Source organism: Tachysurus vachellii, chromosome 16 (assembly GCF_030014155.1).
Source record: "Tachysurus vachellii isolate PV-2020 chromosome 16, HZAU_Pvac_v1, whole genome shotgun sequence".
Taxonomy (NCBI): Eukaryota; Metazoa; Chordata; class Actinopteri; order Siluriformes; family Bagridae; genus Tachysurus; species Tachysurus vachellii.
Window position 1 is genome coordinate 4,014,580 of NC_083475.1, and position 24,626 is coordinate 4,039,205.

General features: G+C 42.5%; 1 protein-coding gene across 1 annotated transcript; it reads right to left on the minus strand.

The window, feature by feature from the left end:
- Positions 1 to 921: 921 nt before the first annotated feature.
- LOC132858885 (E3 ubiquitin/ISG15 ligase TRIM25-like) lies at positions 922 to 12,758 on the minus strand. The gene is made up of 8 exons (XM_060889429.1): positions 12,634 to 12,758; positions 12,222 to 12,308; positions 9,128 to 9,609; positions 8,770 to 9,003; positions 8,511 to 8,673; positions 8,335 to 8,370; positions 2,000 to 2,123; positions 922 to 1,069 (listed from the first exon to the last, which is right to left on the minus strand). Exons 2-8 carry the CDS (start codon positions 12,283 to 12,285, stop codon positions 1,063 to 1,065), a joined length of 1,110 nt encoding a protein of 369 aa, XP_060745412.1. The 5' UTR covers positions 12,286 to 12,308; positions 12,634 to 12,758; the 3' UTR covers positions 922 to 1,062.
- Between the last annotated feature and the right edge of the window lie 11,868 nt (positions 12,759 to 24,626).

Genomic DNA, 24,626 nt, shown 5'->3' on the forward strand with positions numbered 1-24,626 from the left:
TCGCTTGGCCCTTCTGCTCGGCTGTGAACGTCGCTTGGCCCTTCTGCTCGGCTGTGAACATCGCTTGGCCCTTCTGCTCGGCTGTGAACGTCCCCCGGCCCTTCTGCTCGGCTGTGGACATTGCTCGGCCCTTCTGCTTGGCTGTGGATGTCGCTTGGCCCTTCTGCTTGGCTGTGGACGTCGCTCAGCCCTTCTGCTCAGCTGTGGACGTCACCCGTCTCCGGCTGTGGACGTCTCTCGTCTCCAGCTGAGCCACCGTGTGCCTTGCTCCACCCACCTGCCTCACCATGTGCCTTGCTTCCCCCACCTGCCTCGGCGTGTGCCATGCTCCCCCCTCCTGGATCTCGTAGGGATCATGGTTTCCTCGGATTTGGTGTCTGATACAAGATTGGCGCGTCAGGAGTCGCGCCTGGGTACTGTCAGGATCCAGCCCGGACTTTGGCCATGTGGTTGTTATTTATTTTTTGCCCTTGTCTATTCCTTCCTGCATCTGCACACCTGTTCCTTATGTGTTTAATTGTCATGTGTATTTAGTCCTGGAATCTTCGTTATTTGTTTTGTCGTGTCCTTGCCCTGTTTTGTGTGTTTTATTTAATAAATCATTTAATTTTTACTCTATCCTGCATTTGGGTCTATTTTTATCCCTGCATCTTTGACAATAATTTTGGATGCTGTTGTGTTTAGGTTTTCATGTTATGTTTTTTTTTTCTGTTGTTATGTTTTTGATAAGTTTTGTTAGTTTATGTCCTGTCAATAAAGCAGCGAACTACAAAAGCAATTATCACTTTAAAAAGGCTGCATCATTATACTGTCACTTTAATTTTGCTACAAAATTTTAGACTATTAATTGTACACAACAAAAATAGACATTGTATTTATGTATTTTATTTCTTTAATGCAAGACATTTTAAGTACCTACATATGTATATGATTTTCCAGCAAAATATCTATGACTATACATGTATCAAAAGTGTAGAGCCTGTAGAGCTCTGAGCCTGTTACATCTATTCCCCAACATTGAAATGCAGGAACACTTGAGACTTCATCACACACCGATATACATTAGAGCCTGAATATAAAAGAAAAAACATGTGAATTAATCAGCACAAAGTGGACTGTGGTAATTCATTATCAACAGCATGTTATCATCTCTGCTCCAACAGAAACATTATCGTCGCCTGTTTATAATGAATTATTCAACATTTCTTCATTCTTACCAACATCCGTTTTAACAGGCTAATTGGATAACAGGAACTTTACTTTCAGCCATTGAGGAAGTCCGAATAGAAATGTTGTCTGTGTTGAGCTCCCAGCATACTTAAAGACTCCTCTCACCATTGACTGTTTGTCCCCCTTCCCTCCGGTAGGCTCTTCAGGAGCCTCCAGACAAAAACCAGTAGACTGAGGAACAGCTTTTTACCTTACTAAACTCTGCCTCCTTGTGAACACCCTCCCTTGTATATTATGTCAATAGCACCTGTATATTTGTCAGTATAACACAACACAGCATATATCATGTCTATAGCACCCAAACTGTATATCTTGTATATCCATATCTGTATTTCCATAGCTTATTTGTCTGTATATTCATACTGACACTGTTCATACTGTAAAAGCTGTAATCATACTGTATATACTGTACATCTTGCACTTGCTGCTTTTTGCACCTCTGGTTAGATGCTAAACTGCATTTCGTTGCTTTGTACTTGTACATGTGTAATGACAATAAAGTTGAATCTAATATAATCTAATCTTATTATAAGCACATATTTACCCATCGCATACTTCTCTTATATAATCACAGGAACTGTTTTAAATAACAAGCTCTTCTGTCATTTAGCTCCTGTTCTACATTTTTATTTAAGAACAAGCTGCATTTTACGGCATGTCAGAAGACACAATGTTCACTTATAATCATTCTCATGTACTCATTTTTGGCATTTTGTGGACTCTGTCTGAATCTAATAGGTTGAACTTTTAATAAAAAGTCATTTCCCACCTCAGTGTCTGTAGTTTGTATTTTTCATCATTCTTAAGAGCAGAGAGCAGCTTCTTATCTGAGCCTCCAAGATTATTGCAGGACAGATCCAGTTCTCTCAGGTGTGAGGGGTTTGATCTCAGAGCTGAAGTCAGAGCAGCACAGCCTTCATCAATACTTACAATAAACACATCAACACAATACATCTGTATGTGTGTAGGGGAGGGGCGCTGTGACTAGCCTATCACTGTAGGGGAGGGGCGCTATGACTAGCCTATCACAGAACGCTGACACAATCAGCTAGCCAATGATGATTTTCATTCAATCCGAGCACAGATATTGACTCGTATTACTCGTATAATACTCGTACTCGGCAGAAGTGCTTTATCCGTACCGGATACTCGTTTCAGCTGAGTATCCGGCTCATCTCTAATGGATATGACTTTGTTTATTTTAGGTAAAACTGGACGGGTGAGCTGGACTTCACATGACATATGTTGTGGCACCCTCTGTAGCATGACATATGTAGCATGACATGACATATATTGTCATGTCAATCCAAAGGCCTTAAACGCTTGAACCCGGGAAATGCTGCTTGCAGCTTTAATTATTATTATTATTTTTATTCTGCCCTAGAAATGATCATGCAGCCCAAACCGTAAGGCCTAGAGAGCTCAAACTTGGTCAGATGGTAGTACTGGTCACAGTTACTCAGGGCCAAGGACTCAGCAAATTCGGCCAATCTGAATATTCCAGAGAATATTACTGCACTGGATTGGTCTTGATCAGGCGAAAAACCTAGGACTAGTTAGCAAAAGTAGGTTTCGGATAAAATGCGCTATAGCGAAAAAATTTAATGGCGGAAATGAAATTGGAGATATACGTTTTTTAAGTCATGAGCCAAGGATTCCAATGATATAAAGCACTTGAGATTTGGACATAGGGGTTTTAGGGGTTTAGGGGTTATGGGGACAAACGCGTTGAGGGGCGCTGAAGCGCCCCAAATTGTCCGATTCCGCTGAGACCTTGTCCCTGAGTAACTGTGACCAGTACTACCATCTGACCAAGTTTGAGCTCTCTAGGCCTTACGGTTTGGGCTGCACAATCATTTCTAGGGCGGAATAATAACAATAATAATTAAAGCTGCAAGCAATTTCCCGGGTTCAAGCGTTTAAGGCCTTTAGGGAGTTTAAGGCCTTAAAGGATTTTCACATACACAAAGTGACCGGCAAGTCACATACACAAAGTGACTGGCAAGTCACGTATACAAAGTGACCGGGAAGTCACGTAAACAAAATAACTAAGAAATTGGGATACATGAACAGTCTGACATACTAAAACTGAATGAACAACAATAGAGCCCTCTAATTGAAGCTGAATGTGCTTGGAGGAGAGCACTAATTCTAGAGCACTGAGAGCACTGATTCTAGAACTGTGTTCGGACTGTGATGTCACACAGGATAATGAAGATTGACAGGAGATGTCCAATGGTAGGGATCTGAAAAGATCGAGACCAATCCAGTGCAGTAATATTCTCTGGAGTCTCAATGTCAATAATTATCGAAAAAAAGTTGAAATTTTGATTCAGGGTTATGGTGGCCGGGAAGTGCAAAACAAATGAACAAATCCGAAAACACATTAACAAATCCGCAAACAAATTAACAAATCCAAAAACACATTACCAAATCCCAAAACAAATGAACAAATCCGAAAACAAATTATCAAATCCGAAAACACATTAACAAATCCCAAAACAAATTAACAAATCTGAAACCCAATTAACAAATCCCAAAACAAATTAACAAATCCGAAAACACATTAACAAATACCAAAACAAATTAACAAATCCCAAAACACATTAACAAATCCCAAAACAAATTAACAAATCCGAAAACACATTAACAAATCCCAAAACAAATTAACAAATCTAAAACCAAATTAACAAATCCGAAAACAAATTAACAAATCCGAAAACACATTAACAAATCCCAAAACAAATTAACAAATCCCAAAACACAACGACAAGTCAGACAACCCAGAAACGGTAGTGTGTCATTTTTGAATGGAAACTTACCAATCATTGGACAAGACACCTGTCACTCAAGATATACAGGTATGGAATCTTATGTGTAATGTGTAAAGTTCTCTGGGTTTTAAAATGACCTTTGAGTCATTGGGCCCAAACTCAAGGCATGCAGGGCTCACTGAGAGGGCCGCCAAATCGCCAACACGCTTGACCGATGCTAGAGCAAGTAACAGAGCAGTTTTGAGCGTTAGGGGCCGAAGGCCAGCTGACCGCAGCGGTTCAAAGGGAGGTCCTTTGAGCGCTTCAAGGACCGTGTGAAGGTCCCAAGTGGGAGCGGTGAGAGGACGTGGGGGCTTCAACCGCCTAGCACCTCTCAGGAAACGCACAATGAGGCCGTTTCGACCCACTGATTGGCCAGCAATAGGAGCGTGAGCGTGGAAGAGGTGAGACCTTTGTCCAGACACTCTTGGAGAAATGACAGTATCGGAGATACGTCACACTCAACAGGGTCTTCGTTCCGTGCGGAGCACCAGTCAACGAAGACTGACCATTTCTGGGTGTAGAGGCGTCTCGTAGACGGGGCCCTCGCCTGAGCAATGGTATGCAGCACGTCCTTGGGGAGGCTCAGAGGCTCCCATCAAGGGACCATACGTGCAGAGCCCAGAGTTCTGGCTGCGGGTGCCAGATTGTCCTGTTCACCTGAGAGAGGAGGTCCCGCCTCAGGGGGATCGGCCATGGGGCTTTCATGGAAAGCCTGAATAGCTCAGAGGACCAAACTTGGCTCCTCCAGAGTGGGGCCACCAGGAGGACTCTGTGCCTGTCTTCCCTGACTCGTCTGATGACCTGAGGGACCAGAGTGATCGGGGGAAAAGCATAAAGAAGGAGGCTGGGCCAGTCGTGGGCCAGCGCATCTGTGTCCTTTGAAAAATAAGTTGGGCAATGAGAGTTGCTTTCTGGGGCGAAGAGGTCGACCTCTGCCTTCCCGAAAATCTCCCAGATTTTGAGAACCGTCTGGGGATGGAGCATCCACTCGTCCGAGGGGATGTTGCTTCGCGAAAGCATGTCTGCTCCCAGATTCGACTTGCCAGGTATGTGTGTCGCCTTGAGCGTTTGCAACCTGGGTAATGCCCATTCCAAGAGGCGCTTTGCCAGCATGTAGAGGCGGCTGGACGAAAGGCCACCTTGGTGATTTATGTAGGACACCACTGTCATGCTGTCCGACTGGACTAGGATATGGCGCCCTTCCAGGATCGCCTGAAAAGATCGAAGGGCTCGTTCTACCGCCAGCATCTCGAGGCAGTTGATATGGAGATGGCTGTCCTCGTGCGACCACGAGCCGAAGGCTGGTCTGCCCTCGCACAGAGCGCCCCAACCCAGGTTGGACGCATTTGTTGAGACCACCGTCCTTCTGGAAACCGCCTGTAGGGGTACTCCACGGCTGAACCAAACAGGGTTCATCCAAGGCTCCAGGGCTGCTAGACAGGCCTGGTTGACTCTGACGCGAAAGCGGCCGTGCTGCCAAGCGTGAGGTGGGACCCGGAGTTTCAGCCAGTATTGTAGGGGCCGCATTCGTAGGAGGCCAAGCTGTAAAACTGGGGAGGTGGAAGCCATCAGCCCTAGCATCCTCTGAAAGAACTTCAGAGGGAAACAGGCTTTGTTCCTGACAGAGGCCGCGAGCTGCTGAAGTACCAGAGCGCGCTCTGGTGATATGACCGCACTCATGCGGACTGAGTGCTCCCAGGAACATAATACGTTGGCTGGGGAGCAGTGAGCTCTTGGCAAAATTGACCCTGAGTCCTAGGCACTCTAAGTGGCTCAGGAGCACGGATCTGTGGTGGTCTAGCTCGGTTCGCGACTGGGCTAGAATGAGCCAGTCGTCGAGATAGTTCAGAATGCGGATTCCCATCTGTCTCAGAGGGGAAAGTGCCTCGTTCATGCACTTCGTGAAAGTGCGTGGAGCTAGAGACAGGGCCCCCGGCAGAGGATTGTGCTGGACCCGACCCCCTCTAAATCCTCCTGATCATTGGGGAAGGAAGAGGAAAGAGCAAAGTCCCGCCACGGCCGGACCACCCCAGAAGCTCTCTCGCCTGCCGGCAATGTGACCTGGCGCTTGGTCAGGAAGTGCCACATAGCCTGGGACGACTTCTGTGCTGCGGTGAAGCGCTCCATAAACCCTTCTACGGCCGGCCCGAAGAGACCGGATGGAGAGATTGGGGCATCTAGAAAGAATGTTGGCATCTAGAATGTTGCTCTCCTTAATCTCAGTGAGGTTAAGCCAGAGGTGGCGCTTCAACACAACCAGGTTGGCCATGGATCTTCCAATGGCTTGGGCCGTGGTTTTTGTGGCACGCAGGGCCAGATCTGTGGCGCTGCGGAGGTCGCAAAAAGCAGGTTCACTAGGGCTCGACTCATCCAGTGAACGGAGAAGCTTTGCCTGGAACACCTGTAGAATGGCCATGGTGTGTAGTGCTGAAGCGGCTTGGCCCGCAGAAGTGTAGGCTCTGCCAGCCATGGCAGATGTCATCCTGCAGGGCTTTGAAGGAAGGGCTCTCTTGCTTTTCCACCCCACAGCCGCGGGGGGGTAGAGATGAGCAGCCACGGCCTCGTCCAGGGGCGGCAATTGCTCATAGCCCTTCTCCTGAGAGCCATCTACTGCGCGAGAGTTGCAGAGGAAGTGCGTAGGCGGGCCAAGTAGGGGGCGCGCCACGACTTTGTGAGCTCATCGTGCACCTCAGGGAAGAACGGGGCAGAACGCTGGCGGGGGGCCTGGCGGCTTCCCGGCAGGAACCACTCGTCCAGCCTGCTGCGCGTCGGCTCCTCAGGGGGGGCCCACTCCAGATGGAGATCTTCGACAGCTCTGGAGAGGATGCAGAGAAGCTCGGCATCCATCCCAGCTTTGGCGTCGATGGGCTTTCGTGACGGCAAGTGGGCGGGGTTAGAATCACCGGCCCAGTCTTCCGTTTCAGAAGCCGCGAGTGACATGGAGTCGTCAAGCGGCTCGTCCTCCGATCCGCCAAATGAGACAAGGTCACTCACTTCAGCTGAGGGACGCGGCTCTGGGCGTGAGAAGAGGACAAGGGACGGCTCTCTCGTTGGAGAGGGTGAGGCATGCGGGCGCCAAGCCAGCGTGAGCTCACCCAAACCCGGGCGCTGAGCCCCTCTTCCCCGCTGTCGCTTCCTGGCCGGCTCGCGGGAGGAAAAAGACGGGGGGGCGTGAGGGGCGGGGTCACTTTCTTTAAAGAAAGCGATCCGCGAGCGCAGAGAGGCGAGACTCATGCTCTCACAGAAGCAGCATGAGGACTCAGTGAGTGCCGTTTCAGCGTGGGATTTACCCAGGCAGGAAACGCACTCCTTATGGGCGTCATTGTCATGCAGAGGGACTCTGCATGTGCCACAGTTGTGACGCGGCATGGCCGCCGCCGTTAAAATGGCGTTTTCGGAAATGCTCTTTTAGAGCGGTGAAAACCGCTGGAAAGCTCCTTTTGTGATCGCCGGATGGCGGCAGGAGATCGCTGAGAAGCGGCTGCATGCAGGAAGCCGGCGGCCCGAGAATGGCGCAAGAAGCGGCTGTCTAAAGAGCGCCGGCGCTGCAAGTGGTCGGCGGTCTCAGCTGGTCCGCTGCAGTGCCTGTTCAACGGCAAAAATCCAGCGAAGGCGTTCAGAGGAAATTCAGCGAAGTGAAGTCGTCGCTGAAGGAGTAAGATCTGATTTCCTCTGGCGATTTGCCTGCTTATATAGCTATACGCCCCACCCCTTTTTAGCAGGCTTTGGCGCGCTGCATCGCCACAGGCTCGCGCAGCTACGCAGCGCCATCATTGGTTTAAAAAAGTTTACAGATTAAACCAATGGCAGTGCAGTTGCACTGCGTTATTGAAAAAGGCTTCAGTATTGAGGAAAAAAAGGAGCTTTTCCCCATACGCAGTATGAGTGGAGTATCGAAAGGGAACTCTTTTCTAACTGCATGACTTTAAAACTCTCACCTTTTGGACAGCATAAAGATTACATTTACCACTGATAGTCATAGAAATGCAGTTCAAGTTTATCATGCAGTTCAAAAAATATTAAGTTAATCTCTGTACAAATATACATCTGTTCCTGCATTATTTTATTAGTGAAATGTAAGAAGATGATCAGTGTTTCTAAAGTAGAAAAGGGTTTAAGGGCTTTAGTGCATGACAGTAATAAGGAGCTATAGTGAGGAGGATAATGAGACACTTTAATACTCCTTTTATCTGGAGAGATCTACAGATGAAAATAAGTCTGATGATGCAGTGGTCTAATGCTGATATGTACATTTTAATATGAGAGGAAATCAGAAAGCTCACTGTACCTGCATACTGCTGAATCCTCTTCAGTTCTGTGGAAACTAATTACAACAAAACATCACTGTCATTAGAATTCAGATCAGTTATTGGTAATTAATATTTAGATTTTGCAAAACATCTACTTTAGTCTATTATTAGAGACTTTTTTTTATCAAATCTAAAGTACAAAATAATTTCTCACCTGTTTTCTTTAACTTGTCATTGAGTGATTTAGTGAGTTTCACATTCAGAGACCGCTGAAGCCGAGACAGAGCTGTCCTCACAGTGTCCACACTCACATCAGTGTTAATGCTGATCTCAGTCCAGTTCTTGGTGTGTGGAGGGCTGCACATGGAGGAGTAAATCTACAGTAGAGCAGGAGAGAGGAGAAATCCCTCAGCATGGTTAGTGTTGTTCTGTGATGTTCTGCATTGTCAGTGAGCAGAGAGAGGAACACTGACCTGTAGGAGGTGGAGATGCTCCTCAGTGTGTGAGAGCCGCTCCAGCTCAGTGTCTCTCCTCTTTAGCACACTGATTTCCTGCTCCAGCTCTTTAATGAGTCCTTCAGCCTTCCTCTCTGCTGCTTTCTGCTTCTCCTCCATCATCTCCGGCAGCTCAGCCTGACTTCTCTCAATGGAGCGAATCAGAGCAATGAAGACTTCAACACTGTCTGCTTTCTCTTTCTCTGTGCTTCTCTAAAGGAGGAACACATTTTCACTTCCATGAGATAACACTGATAGTGAATTTTGTTCATTTCTACAAATAAGAATAAAACTACTGAATCTATCAGATATTAACTCATGTCATGTTTGTACACACTTTGCTTTGTTCTACTGAGTGTTTGATCTCTTTTATCTTCTTCAGTCGGTCCTGAACTCTCTCATGTTTCTGGCATATGTTGGCCTCCAGGTTCTCCACAGGGTTTATTAGTTTGTGTTTCTTAAGTTTTGGAACATGATAATGTGGCTCTAAATGAATTTTACAGAAACTCAGTCCACAATTCAGACAGGATTTTAGGGCCTTCAGCTTCTCTCCACTGCAGGCATCACAAAGAACCTCAGGTGCCTTCTTGAAGTGATCTGCAACCTCTCTCAGTGTTGTATTAATCTTCAGTTTAGGTCTCTTGGTGAATTTCTTGTTACATAATGGACAGTGACAGTGTTGACTCTTGTCCCAGCACTGTGTAAGGCAGCTCTTACAGAGGTTGTGTCCACACGGAGTGGTGACTGGATCAGTGAACACATCCACACAGATCGGACACAGCAGCAGATCAGACAGGAGACTGCTGGAGTCATGAGAAACTAGAAAAGAAAATGTTACACATTGTTGATAAATGGTGTAAATAGACTGCATCTGCAGTTTAGGTGTGAAAATCACAGACCAGAATGTCTACAAGTTTTCCTAAACTGTGTAAAGGCACTTGTTGGGGGTGTCAGTTACTGTTAGTGTAAAAATGTTACTGTATTTTTGTAGAATAGATTTATGAATATTTCAATGAAAAATGGTTGCCATCTGACATCACTGATTGAACATCAGCTCTGTTTGGATGATGAGAGGATGCAGAGTTTATTTAAACAGCATTGTCCTGCTAGTTGTGTGTGGGTGGTTGGGTGGGTGCTGGTGTGGTTAGTTGTGTGAGAGAGTGAGCTGTTTTTGGAAGGTGCTTTAAATCTCTCCCAGAAGTTTGTATTTACTGTTTAGTGATTGTACTTTGATTGAGTTTGTTTGCTATTTTGTTATTCTTTTTGTTGTTGGAATTGACATCTCTGTAACAGGAAGTTTTTCTTTTGGTTGTAAGTTAATATTTGTTACACTTTTTCATTCTTTATTTGTTCAGTTCTATTGTTAATTTGGAGAGGGGTTAGTAGGGAAGGGGTGCCATTTCTTTTGGATCTTGTTTTCTCCTGTTTATGTTAGTAATGGAGTTAGTGTATTGTGTTGTAATCTTTGTTTTTTATTTTCTTTTGTAGCTTATTTAGTTTCTCCCTAAATGAGTTAGATGGGTTCTGCTTATTGTTTTGTCCTGATCCCCCTCTTGAAGTCTTCAAACCCTCCTGCACTTCATGTTTGGGAATAAATGAGCTTTGTTCATTTTGACTTGATTGTATAGTGACATTCTTTTTTGTGACAGGATTGGGGTTGAGTTGTAAATGTAAAGTTGAGTTGGGAATGTAACGAAGTGTCACTGCCGAGCGCCAACAATAACACATTTTTACTCAACAAAGTGACACATTTTTCAGCCTGTAGTTTCATGTTAATGTTCATTTACAGATTCCTACAGTAGACTATTAATCTTTTATAAGTATTAGACTTTTAGACATCAATGTGTATTTAAAATGTTGTGTTCTACATTGTTTGGTGTTACGTTATACATTTTGAAGTTATTTAGTGTTGCAAGGTTTTGTTAAATGAAGTTTGTAATAATCATTATCAATATTCAAGATGAATATTACATATAACACATTATTGTGATGTAATATTTTACTATGAAAGCTGTCTGACCTTCTGTGCACGTGACTAGAAGTTCTTTGTGACTATAAATTGTTATTACCAGGGAGAATTTGTGTACAATATTATAGGGTTCAGGAGCTGGAGACGTGATGGTGAGACTCAGGCTCATAACCAACTTAGGCAGACCTTGGTAAGATCCTGATCAGTAGATGATCGAGCGTTGTGCATCTAGCCAATGATTGCTGATGTTTTCCTTTCTTCTGTTGTCTGCCTATAAATCATTCTTCCTATATAACCTCAGTGTAATAAATGTTCTAGGCCCTTCCTCTCTCATGATACACGAGGAGCACTGGGTCCTGCTGTGCTGCAGCACAAATACATTGTGAACCTTTTTACTCATGCTCATTTTTATTTTCTCAAAAACTTCCACAACAATAATCAGTCACAGATTTTGCTAAATATATTATTTGGTAACTATTTTACATCTTTCTTTAACAGTTTCTATGTATTTGTTATTATTTGTATATTTTATGTTTAGTTTCTACAGACATTTATCTCAGTTACATAGAGACAATTTTCAGGGAGTTTTTCATGATGCTTGTTTTCAAGGTTTTGTTTTTTTTAATCATTTAAATTTGAATCAATCACCCTGATTACCAACTCACCATAATTATATTCCCCGCTTCATATCTACAAGTACTGCATTATCAGAACTGTCAGTCATCACATTATCTGTGTATGTTACACACACTACTGCTGCTGCATATTGTTATTAGCACTACCGTGCACTTCTTCCACTTTATGTACATAACTGACCAGTCACATATTCTGTATTATATTTAATACTCATACTGTCTATATTGTATCACATTGTCTGCATTTTCTTGTACAGTCTGTATTGTCCTGTCTTGTGTAGTATAATGTTATGTCTGTACTTTTGAGAGCCACAAACAGCTGGAACCAAGTTCCCTGTGTGTTTCAACACCCTTGGCCAATAAACCTGATTCTGATTCTGATTCATTTTTCTGCCTTTCAGTGTCAGTGAAATAAATTAATATCCACATATTAAAATAGCAAACAAAACATTTCACTTTTATATATCTATGCAAATAAATACAAACTATAAAGAAAATAAATAAAACAATAATAAATAATATAATTCTAATGAGGTCTTATTTATTTCTTACATTTCATTAAATATTCTTTATTGAATTACATATTGAATTTATAACTAATAAAGTAATATAAATCCTCCATAGTTACAGGATCAGTGTAAATAAATGTCTTTCTACGATGTTTGTGTATTATAACACAACTCTTATACTTGTTACATAAGGCAGTTAAGACAATTAAGCCATTCACTGAGATCATTTTATAACAATATAGATTATATATATGAGCTTGTGACAGTACTTCATTAAAACATACAGAAAACTAATCATGCATAAACTGTATAACTTACATAATTCTGGTTCTTCCATGTTCCTCCTTTTTCTGCCTTCTGTTTGTGATGAAGATTCAGCCATTTACTTTCTCCTGTGTTTTTAACCTTTACAGTAAGAAATCAAATCATTCAGTCCACACATGTAACAGTATGAGGTTTTACTGATTAGTCTGTTTAACTCACTTATGTCTGTCTGCAGTGTTAAACCTAATCTACTGTCCTGTCCTGTGTAGTATAATGTTATGTTAAAGTTCCTTGTGTGTGTCAACACCCTTGGCCACTAAACCTGATTCTGATTCTGATACTGATTCGTTTTTCTGCCTTTCAGTGTCAGTGAAATTAATTAATATACAAATAATAAAATAGCAAACAAAACACTTGTATATACTGTATCTATGCAAATAAATACAAATTATAAAGTGTAGCTGACCCCATCCTAATGACGAGCAAAACTTTACTGATGGTCTTAATGAAGTTTTATTGATCCTTGATAACTCCAACAGATCACAGTAAGAGCTTATGCCCTTTAGGGGGGTGTTAACAAAAATATAAAACTTTAGAGCTGAGAACCGTAGTGCTGTGATGCTTTTCACAACAGTGAAAAAACCGTGACTGCAATGGGTTTTGCCGCTTTTCAAAATAAGAGTCCCCTATTTATATCAAAATTGAACAACATCCAAAAACTCAAAATATGCCAAAATGTTATTTAAACAAATGAAATTTATAATAAAAGAAAATATTCAAATACGTCTGATACCCTCCCACCAAATGTCTCCATGTCTCTTAAATATGAATAATTTCCATTTATGTTTCTTTAACCTTTGTGTGTTTTGGAGATATATAAAGTCCACATGTAAATCAGTTCATTCTGATTCTAATAGCAAAACCAACTTTTGAGCTGGCCTTTCTACCATTGATATGTTATTTATCCGTTCTCCTTTCTTGGACAATTTCCTGTCACCAAGTATTAATTCAATCCAATCTGTGAATATGTGGCCAACTTTACTTAAGATGCCGAGGCGCTTTTTTCCTTCTCGATAGGTGAGTAAGGTTGGTTTTGCTTTGTTACACAGAACTAATATATGCCTTTGTCCTTTGCATGATTATGCTTGTGTGTCATTTTTGCTTGTTTGTTTATCTGCAATCGTATTGTTCTTCCCTTCAGCTATGATAAAGACACATTTCTTTCCATTAGTTGTCTGGGTTACGTATGTATGTGTGGGCGGAGCTATCGATACAGGGGTGGGACCCATTTGGGTTAGGGGCGTGTTTGTTTTGGTGATTTCAAATGTCAATGTTGGCTTTCAAAAATCGGGAGACCCTTGGCCTGTTTCAGAAAGCAGGTTAAGTGAAATCTCTGAGTATGTTAACCCTGAAATGAGGGAAACTCTGGCTTTTCCGTTTCAGAAAGGGAGGTATGTTAAAGCCGAGAAAGCAGGTTAAGTCAAGTCCGTTTCTGAAAAAGAGGTAACTTATACTCAGAGTCAGTTACCATAGTAACTTACTCTGTGAACCTAACCTGGGGCCTATTGCACAAAACTAGGATAAGGGATTAAGACAGGGATATCTTGGTGATCCTGGCTCAATTTATCTGTGATCCGGTTGCACTAAAGCTGGATTAGGGGGCAGTAGGATGTTATGGTATAAATTACCATGGAGATTTATTCTGTGGAGCTAGCCTGCTCCAGACCAGGCTAAGTTCTAGGATCTATTTAATCTCATCCCTTATATCAGTCAGCAGTCACCACAAACGGAAAACAATAGTTATTCCACTGCCCACTATACATTGTTATCACATATAACTAGACCCACTGTCATTATTTAAACGTTTGTGATCATTAATTTCAATCATTTTGGATAAATGATGATTTTTAGATGATGTTGCTATCATTAGATAATTTACAGTTTCCCATAGACTATAAGGCTATATATAAAATGCTAGGGCCACAGAGGAAAAAAAAGAATATTCACAGACTTTGAGAATGAAGTCTTTTAATAATATTGTAACCCGTTGTTTTAGAGGAGGACGGTACTCTCCCCAGTTACGGGGTAAGGCCAAATACACATTTTTACCACAGACCCAATACCAATCGTCAGCCCTGAGTAGTGTTCCGGTGTCAGATGGATGAATAAGGGAACACTCTGCCTGTGGGCAGGTCCCGTCATCTGAATATGGGTAATATAAGTGAGTGCATCTCTGGCTGGCGATATTACCTAATGGTATGTTTCCTGTTCAATGGTATGTTTCCTACAAAACAGTGTGTGTAGTTTAATTTAGGAGAAGGCTGTGCAATGAATGTGTTCATTCTCGTTTGATTTACCTTGGGTGTTCGTTTCAACACACTCATTAGAGTCCGTAGACATACTGTATAGTGGCATTAGTTAAACCAGTCCTCCCAGGTCCTCCGTCTTCACACCATAAGGAGGCTGGTGAATTTATCACTAGACTTAAATGGGTACCATTCGGCACTCCATACGCATCCTGCTTAAACATGCAGTAAGAATTTTTACAGTATTGGGCTATGGCCTTCAGTTCACTACCATTACTTTTCATGGGAATCATTGTGCGTTTGCTTGCAGATGTGGGGACCATCATGCACACATAACAGGACTCATTTGTGATCATTTTGGCAGTGTAATTGGCGAGTTGCCAGTAAGTGTTTTCATACACATCTCTGCAGCTTCTAATAGAAGTGGGATTTTCTGGGTTTTTTTCTGAATTCTCTTTTATTAACAGGCAGACCATGAAGATGCCAGTGGTCCCTAGGATTCTAGGGTGATACTGTAGTTAACAAGGCTCCTCATCTTCACAGGAGCTTCCACCTTGCCTATTTGAATCGTCCTTTGAAGTCAGACCTTTGTGTGTGTGTGTATAGCCGACTACTATCGAAAGTGTGACATTTACCTCTCTCACTTAGTTTATTAATTTCATTAACATTTGTGTTCACATTCGTGTGTGTGTGTCGATGTTACTCTTTTCAGATGACGCTGCTTCTTCTCAGTGTTGTAAAGTAGGTGTTATACTGGTGTTTCTTCTGTTTTCTTCTGACTCAGACACTTTACGCGTGTAAAATGACAGCTGTGGGGCATTTCGTGGAATTGTTCTTCAGTATGGTTTCACAAACAAGGACATACTTAATCTTTTGCCACATCAGCATCACATTGTCATAAGTATCAGGACTGTAAAAAGAATATGCATCTTTTCTGCAGAAAGAACCAGCCTCATAAATTTATGACTTTTTCCTTCTTCCTCAGTGTGGCCCTAATACTCTGTCATATAAAATACACATTCCATATAAATATAAAAACACAAAGTGTAACATTATGTTCCTTTATTGAATAAGTATAAAACAAAGCAGGTAAACCATCAGCTCCTTTCGAAACTGAAGTCACATACAGTAGTGACTCTACAACTGTGGTCCCAACCTTTTTATCGCAGCGGACCGGTCAACGTTTGATCATTTTACCGCGGCCCGCTGAGGGGGGTACGTTGATTGTTTAAATTTTAGATTGTTTTGATTTAATAATTTTAATTTAATTGTATTTAAACATGCCATCAAAATAAAATACAGTTGCACTAAAAAATTAATACAAAATGATAAAACATTTTAACTCACTAGAACGCTAAATCAATGAGAACCCTGAGCTTGTTTCTTTGCAACGAGACGGTTCCATCTGGGGGTAATAGGAGACAATGACACCCGAAGTGTGTTGCTTATGTCCAGTTTATTCTGTTGTTTTGTTTTGGTTGCTGTCACTGCAGAAAACCCCGCTTCACACAGATAGGATGTCGGAAATGGCAATAGGGATTTAAGTGATTTAAGTTCCTTTCCCAAGGAAACTTTCTAACGATGTCTGTTTCGTACTCATTTTTGCTAATTTGTGGGTTAAATTTGAGCAAACACAATATACACGTACAGTACACTAAGCACTGTTAAACATGAGAAAGTACCGGTGAACAGAGAGAAGAGCGATACACACCTTCTCTCCACCAAAGCTACAACGCCACTGCCGCTTGCAGCCGCTCAGCTCCAGACGTCACCTAAAACCGCCCTGATATCACGATATTTTGCGCATGCGCGGTATTGGTGCGGCTTTAGGTGACGTCTCTCAGCTCCCGGTTAACCTCTCGTCCATGGAAAGTCGCACAAACCGAGAGAAATACGCCACAGTAAATAAAATGGAAATAATTTCATGTTTCTTGGGCAGCCCGGTACCATTTGATCCACAGACCGGTACCGGTCCACAGCCCGGGGGTTGGGGACCATTGCTCTACAAGATGGAAAGCACAGAATCAAAGCATATTATACAACAAAAGGATAAATATACATGCAGAGGTCTGTATATAACACGCCCCGCATGCCTGCACACTGAGATAAATGCAGGACAAATCCATACACATCAACTGAACAGACAAATGAATGGATGCAGTAGCCTCCCTGCAAGCTTGTATTACACACAGTATACAGCACAAACATCATAAGAGGCCAAATAAATAAAAAAAAATTGGGGCCCTCTCCTTCCTAGGGCAGGCCACATTGTGGAGGACAGCACAAGCCACAGTAATGTCACGTTTGCTGGCACTGATCGGTGTAGCAGCAGCAGCGTGTAGCAGCAGCAGCAGATTTGGAGCTCTCGCATCTTCCAAGCTTCGAGCTTGTAGCCATCCTTGAATTTTTTGGTTTTGTGTTATGCCATACGGAACCGGGGGCCACTGAACCTGCATTAACGACGACAGTGGGGGCTCGCCAATAGCCTTAGCCACCAGGTAGGCACGTATGGTTGTGTTGCGGTTAGAGTGGTTGTAGCGTCTATGGTCATAATACGCGGTGTTTGAATTGTTTGCGCGTCACATTTGTTTGCTTGGCTGAGTATCTTTATTCAATTACGATTTATCTTGAGTTTATACTTTAACTCCTTACCTTTTAATATCTTTATTTATTTGTTTTCCCAGCGCCCGCTGCTAGCTGGTTAGCATCACTAGCCTGTTAGCCCGGTTCCGCTAGTACACATTACACTCTGATTCCCTACCTTTTACAAAGGGTGAACACATCGGCAATACATCTTAAACCTAGAATAATCGCTTGATATACGTTTTGATATCGCTACAGATGTGGCCTTTTAAAAAGCCTGCCTCGGAGAGAAGAATGCCGCGGGGACCTCCGGCATTCTGCGAGACTCTATCGAAGGGGGAAACTCGAAACTCTATCGATACAAAACCTGTAGAGGGCAGTCGTGTTTCATGTAGGTTGATGAGTCGACAATATGTTATTTTCTTTTGCCGGTTACATAAACAGTCACATCTGCGACTATCTCCGCTGTCACGGCTGGCTTTGTGGTACCGCTCGATGCAACTTTGGATTTCCTCAGGCGACGTGCGGTGTGTTACGGAAAAAATGCTTCTGTTGGTTTGTTGATGGTAAACATCATTGTTGATGGGGTTATTAGCGATAGTTTATCAGTATTGCAGCAAATAGTTTGTTTTGTATTTCCAAATCGCTTTTAAATCTGAATAAAGAGGGTTATTTGGTGTAATTAGTGGTTTGTTTTTTATATATTATGGTGTAGTAGAGGATATGGCATAACAGCTCATCCTGAATGAAATCCCTCATTCCATATCTAAAGCATTTTGAGCGCAATATAAATGTATCATATTGTTATTCTTATTATATATGAATAATAAGCTAATTTATTTAATTTAATTAAGCTACATTTAAACAAAAAATTTGTTAAAAAAAATGTTCTTTATAATTTTTTTGTTTAAATGTAGCTAAAATAAATTGATTGCGACCACTTACCTTAAATAAATTTAGTAAATTGAATGAATCATTTTTTTCAGTGTGTGTTGTAAGATCTGTAAAGTGTTATCAGTCAATAAATATCTATTTTAGTTTTCTATATCGTGTTTGTCATTATTTATATATTTTATTAAATACAATGTTATCTAAATACAATATGTGATGCTGAGCTATTTTTTTTAATTAAAAATAAGCTCCAGTTCATGTTCTCTAAACAATAAACACTGTTTAACACATGACTTTTAGTCTGATTATTTGCATTGAGCATATCGCAATATAGAGGTTGTTCTTATGTAGTTATGTACTAATTTAGCATTTTTTATCTGATTATTTGCCATTGAGGCATATCACAATAGAGAGATTAGCAACCTGCGCGGCGCAGATCGATTGACACATGAGATCAATGTAACGCGAGAGTGATAAGCTTTTGAATGGCTCTCGTGGAATTTTGATGTCATAGATTGATTTGTCTGCGCAGTGCTGCATGCAGTCAAATACATGTAAACAATACGCCTGTGATATTCAATGATATAAAGCACTTGAGATTTGGACATAGGGGTGTTAGGGGTTTAGGGGTTATGGGGACAAACACGTTTTTGTCCGATTCCGCTGAGATTTTGGCCCTGAGTAACTGTGACCAGTACTACCATCTGACCAAGTTTGAGCTCTCTAAGGCCTTACGGTTTGGGCTGCAAGACCGTTTCTAGGGCGGAATAATAATAATAATAATAATAATAATAATAATAATAATAATAATAATTATTCCGCCCTAGAAACGGTCGTGCAGCCCAAACCGTAAGGCCTAGAGAGCTCAAACTTGGTCAGATGGTAGTAGTAGTAATAATAATAATTAATTAATTAATATATTAATTAATAATTATATATAATTATTATATATATTAATTAATAATAATATATTAATTAATAATTAATAATAATTAAAGCTGCAAGCAGAATTTCACGGGTTCAAGCGTTTAATGCCTTTGGATTGACATGACAATATATGTCATGTCATGCTACATATGTCATGCTACAGAGGGTGCCACAACATATGTCATGTGAAGTACTCACCCGTCCAGTTTTCTCTAAAATAAACAAAGTCATATCCATTAGAGATGAGCCGGATCCTTGGCTGAAACGAGTATCCGGTACGGATAAAGCACTTCTGCCGAGTACGAGTATTATACGAGTAATACGAGTCAATATCTGTGCTCGGATTGAATGAAAATCATCATTGGCTAGCTGATTGTGTCAGCGTTCTGTGATAGGCTAGTCACAGCGCCCCTCCCCTACAGTGATAGGCTAGTCACAGCGCCCCTCCCCTACAGTGATAGGCTAGTCACAGCGCCCCTCCCCTACAGTGATAGGCTAGTCACAGCGCCCCTCCCCTACAGTGATAGGCTAGTCACAGCCCCCCTCCCCTACAGTGATAGGCTAGTCACAGCGCCCCACCCCTACAGTGATAGGCTAGTCACAGCGCCCCTCCCCTACACACATACAGATGTATTGTGTTGCTGTGTCTCGCTCTGCTCACTCACAGTCACACACAGAACAGCTCTCTGTGTGTGACTGTGAGTGAGCAGAGCGAGACACAGTGTAGCGTGTCTGGGATGGACACCTTCACCCACAAGAACCACACAACCACTCGGCGATGAATTTTGGCACTTTTAATCTGTTAATAGAGAGAAATCATCGGAACAAACGGGTTAGCAGCTCCTCCCACTCTGGTACACACAGAATTGTTTATAGGGAGGACCGCAGACTGCATGCGTCCACCAGCCTCGTGCAGTGAGACTCAATCAAACAAATAAAAAAAACATGTGAATAAAGAAATAATAATAATAATAATAATAATTACAACATATAGACTTCCTGTTTAAATTTTTTATACTAAACAATATGCTCCCAAACACTACATTTGTGTATATTGCATTGAAATAAACATATCTTTACTTTAAACAAAACAATTACAACCCATTCTTAAACCCAGTGTTTGTACACATTACATTCAAAATTAAATAATGTGCTCAGCATATTATACATGGTCATGTGCAAGCCGCACAATGTGCATCACACTCAGCACAAATAATCAAATTATATTCTTACCCTTTTATAACACTTTACATAAAACTTTCATCAACTATCAACCAACTCTTGTTTCTACTATAAAACAAAACATAACAGATAGTGTACCTGTTAATAGAGAGAAATCATCGGAACAAACGGGTTAGCAGCTCCTCCCACTCTGGTACACACTGAAATTAGCATACAATGCTAATTAGTTAGCACCACAAACTACTGACTTACTCAAAATCACACATTAAACAGTACATCTTTGTTGCAGCTAACACTATTGAATGCTGAAACAATTCAATCACACTAATCCAGTGATTAATATACACATTCAAGCAAAAACATCAGCATACCAGAATTGTTTATAGGGAGGACCGCAGACTGCATGCGTCCACCAGCCTTGTGCAGTGAGACTGAAGCCTACGCATATCACACGTTGAGAACCCCCAGGTGCGCCCCGTTGATGACACTCCCTCCCCAAACAAATACTCAAAAAAAAGGTTCCTCAAACTTTTAGATAAAACAATTAAACAAAAGTGTTTAGAAATGTTTGTTAGATTAAATAAAAATGATGAAACCAAAATTTTGTGAAGTACATCACTTCACCTCGAATATACAAAGTGTAACATTAATATAAAAAAAAAATAATAATTTGAGAAAAGTGGGGAAAAAAAGGGAAAAAAAAAAAAGAGCTTCAATACAGAAACATATAAATAAGAGAAAAGAAAAATCAAAACAAAAACCCAGTCAAGGCACTATTTATACCAGTTACATCCTCCCCCCTGAACTTCACAAATTTTGACTACGGGGAAAATACACACTGGACTCAGACCAACTGTTATTTAGAATTTTGTGCAACAAAATATGTTTCCCACTCACAGGGAAGGTAAGAACGGCAGGTTGATCAGGCCTACTGCAATCACCCGCAAATGGTGCCTTAAACACCATTCATTCATTCATTCATTCATTCATTCATTCATTCATTCATTCACACTTCATCTCAGATCCAAAACAACAGTGTACTGCACAACAATGACTCAAAGGCACTTGACTTTAAAGTTTAAATCTCACAAAAACAAATAATCTAACAATGCACTCTCAAGTTAATAGAGATCTTATAACTCTACCAGCCGGAAGGGTTTCAGGGTTTTGATGGACTGGGTCATATTCTCTATCAACCTGTTGACAGGTTTCACTATCCTGCCCACTCTGGTCCTAACTCCAGTCATTTCTTGGTTTGTAGTTGGTTCAATATCATCAACAGGATTATCGTCGTGGATAACCTCGGAAAACATACTGTTAGATTCACGAGTCAGACTTTCAGCTTCTGGAGCTTCAGAATTATTGCCTTCCTCCATAGAGTCAGCCTTTGATGCTGAAGGATCTTTTCCCAACACATCAGAGATTGTGTCTACCGATACAACACTACTACTTCTGCTAGGCAAACTCTGATTAGGGCTCTCAAGCGCAGCACATTCTTCCACCCAACTGGCAACCCGGTCGGATACACGGGGCTCAATCCCGGAAACACAATCATTCGCCAGGGACGCTTTCATGCCCATAGACACCGATGTGCAACTACCATTAGACAGTATATCAGAATCTTCTAATGCCACCGGAAGAAAGTTAGTTTGCAACAATAAATTGCGGTGAACAGTATGTATACGGTAATGTATACGGTAAATATGGCACTGAGGGTTTAATCCAACTACCTTGTAAGGTGTGAGCTCCCACCTATCTGCCAATTTCCTCTTCCCACGTTCACCTTTGTTGGCCAATAGAACCTGATCTCCCAACTCGATATCACAGCCCTTTGTTTTCCGGTTATACAATTTGGCCTGGCTGTGCTGGCTGGCACAAATGTTCCTTTGAGCAATAGTTAGAGCTTCTTTCAGATCAGTTCTCAACCTCTTTACATACTTGTCATAGTCAACGACATCAGTGTCACCCTCAAGGTTACCAAACATGACATCCATGGGCAGCTTTGGAATTCTGCCAAACATTAGGTAAAACGGAGCATACCCAGCGGATTCATGCACGGTACAATTGTATGCAAAGGTCAATGTGTGAAGCATCTGAGGCCACTTATCCTTGGACCTAGAAGGCAGTGCCCTGATCATATTGCCCAAGGTCCTATTGAACCTCTCAACAAGGCCATTGCCCATGGGATGGTAGGCAGTTGTTTGGGACTTTTTCACTCCTGCGACCTGCAACAGCTCTCGGATCAACTGACTTTCAAAGTTAGCTCCTTGATCAGAATGGATCCAATCGGGGAAGCCATACACGCAGAAATATTTGTCCCACAATACTCTTGCCACCTGCCTCGCTGACTGATTACGGCACCGAAAAGCATGGGCCATCCGGGAAAAGTGGTCAGAAACAACTAACACATCTACGTTATTACCCTTCGAGCTTTCTGCGGTCCAAAAATCGATGCATACAAGCTCCATGGGCCTTGATGCTCTCACACTCTCTAGCAGGGCTCTGACTTCAGGTTCAGGCATTTTACTGACAACACAGCGCCGGCAACATTTGACGTACCTGCGAACGTCATGTTCCAACCCGACCCAAAAGAACCTTTGTCTTGCCAGGTGCATAGTTCTACTGGTGCCCTGCTTCATCGTGGATGCCCGTCATCACCTGTGCAACTAAGGACGATGGAACAATGTACTGTAACCGTTTCTTTCCTGCCAAATTGTCTTTCCTTACACCATACAGAACACCATCAACCATCTTTAATTTATCCCACTGCTTCAAAAGCCTGAGAACCTTATGCATTTCTCTAGCACGCTCACGACGCGAGGCTCTTCTGCCTCTATTGATGTAAAACAGGACCCGGGAGAGGCAAGGATCATTCTGTTGTGCGACTCAAAGTTCATCCAATGAAAAAACTGGTAAAGGGCATTGCCCAGGGGGTGACAAATGTTGGATGTCTTGAGTGATCAATGAGACTGCCCTGGATTCTACTCCTGCCTCCCAGTCACTATGACCCTCTAACACCGCAGACACCTCCACACAGGAGAGTAGACATTGGCTTGATGTTACACCAGGGGGTCATCAGCACCCTGAAGACCAGTACTCAGCCTAAATGCTTCCTGCACAATATCTTTCCCGAACTGTTCTGCTTCCTTGAGCAATGAACTGTAAGGTTCTCTCAGCAATCTCTCGCTAGGAACAAAGGAACAATTATTCCTTATAATTAGGAACAAAGGGTTGACGACTTAGAGCATCGGCCACCACGTTTTTTGGGCCAGGTATGTATTTAATGCTGAAGCGGTAGGGCACCAACTTGGAGACCCATCTCTGTTCACACGCATCAAGTTTAGGCTTTGTGAGGATATAAGTTAATGGATTGTTATCCGTCCAAACAACAAATTCAGTGCCTTTCAGCCAGTGGCTGAATTTGTCACAAACAGCCCATTTCAAAGCCAAAAACTCTAAAAAAGAGCCTTACTAGCAAAAGCGATCGGCCGAGCTCTAGTCTCACCCTCTGTGACTTGTGACAGTACGGCACCTAGCCCATCAGTGGATGCATCAGTGGACAAAATAAATGGCTGGCTAAAGTCAGGATGCGTCAACACTACAGAATTAATCAAAGCAGCTTTTAGCTGCTGAAAGGCACTGCTGTGCTCCTCCTTCCAATCACCAGAGCTTAATTTCCTGAATGCGGCAGCATGCTTATCTGGAGGCTTTCTACCTCTTGGTGCAGCTGTCAAGGCAAACAAGGGTTTTGCAATGGTGGAACAATTCTGGATGAATTTCTGATAATACAACACCATCCCAAGGAAAGACCTTATCTTCCCTTGAGACGGAGTTACTCCATCCTCCATCATCAAATCAGACTCTGACACCGCCGCAATAGCACTGACCTTGTCTGGGTCAGTCGCTACCCCTGAGCATGAAGATAGCGGGGCTATTACAAAGCCCCTGCAGCAATCTGTTGAATTCAAATAGGCCCATTGGTGTTGTGAAGGCCGTGAGCTTCTTGTCCTCCTCCGCCATGGCAACATTATAAAAGCCAGTGGTAAGATCCATCACACTAAACATAGCATTCCCACCCAAGGTTGCCAAGCAGTCTGCTTGGTGAGGTAAGGGGTGAGCGTCCTTAATGGTCCGAGCATTAAGCCAGCGGTAATCGACACAAACGCGAAGTTCACCGCTCTTCTTCCATACAAGGACCAGCGGGGACGCCCACTCACTGCAAGACTTCCTAATGATGTCTTGCTCCTCCATCTCTGAGAGCACTCTCCTCAAGGTTTGATATTGGGCCGGCGGGACACGCCTATATGGAAGTCTGAAAGGATGGTTGTCCGATAAATGAATTCTATGGACAAACACTTTGGCTTTACCACAGTCTAGCCTGTGTTTTGAAAACACGTCCTGATACCTCTGAATCAACTGTAAAAGCTGATCCTTCCAGTACGGAGTCACTTCGCAGGACCCTATATCAAGGTCACTGAGACCGAGATCCTGCAGTACACTATGCATATCAGAAGGGGAACTGCATATATCCACAGTAGAGGAGACAGACTGGCTCTGTACATTCACAGCC

Excerpts from the sequence above, each read along its gene's own strand:
- LOC132858885 (XM_060889429.1), bottom strand. The coding sequence starts at position 12,285 with ATGGCTGAATCTTCATCACAAACAGAAGGCAGAAAAAGGAGGAACATG. Across the intron at positions 8,674-8,769 it reads AGCATCTCCACCTCCTACAG|ATTTACTCCTCCATGTGCAG; the intron begins GTCAGTGTTCCT and ends GCTCTACTGTAG. Across the intron at positions 8,371-8,510 it reads TGACAAGTTAAAGAAAACAG|TTTCCACAGAACTGAAGAGG; the intron begins GTGAGAAATTAT and ends TGTTGTAATTAG.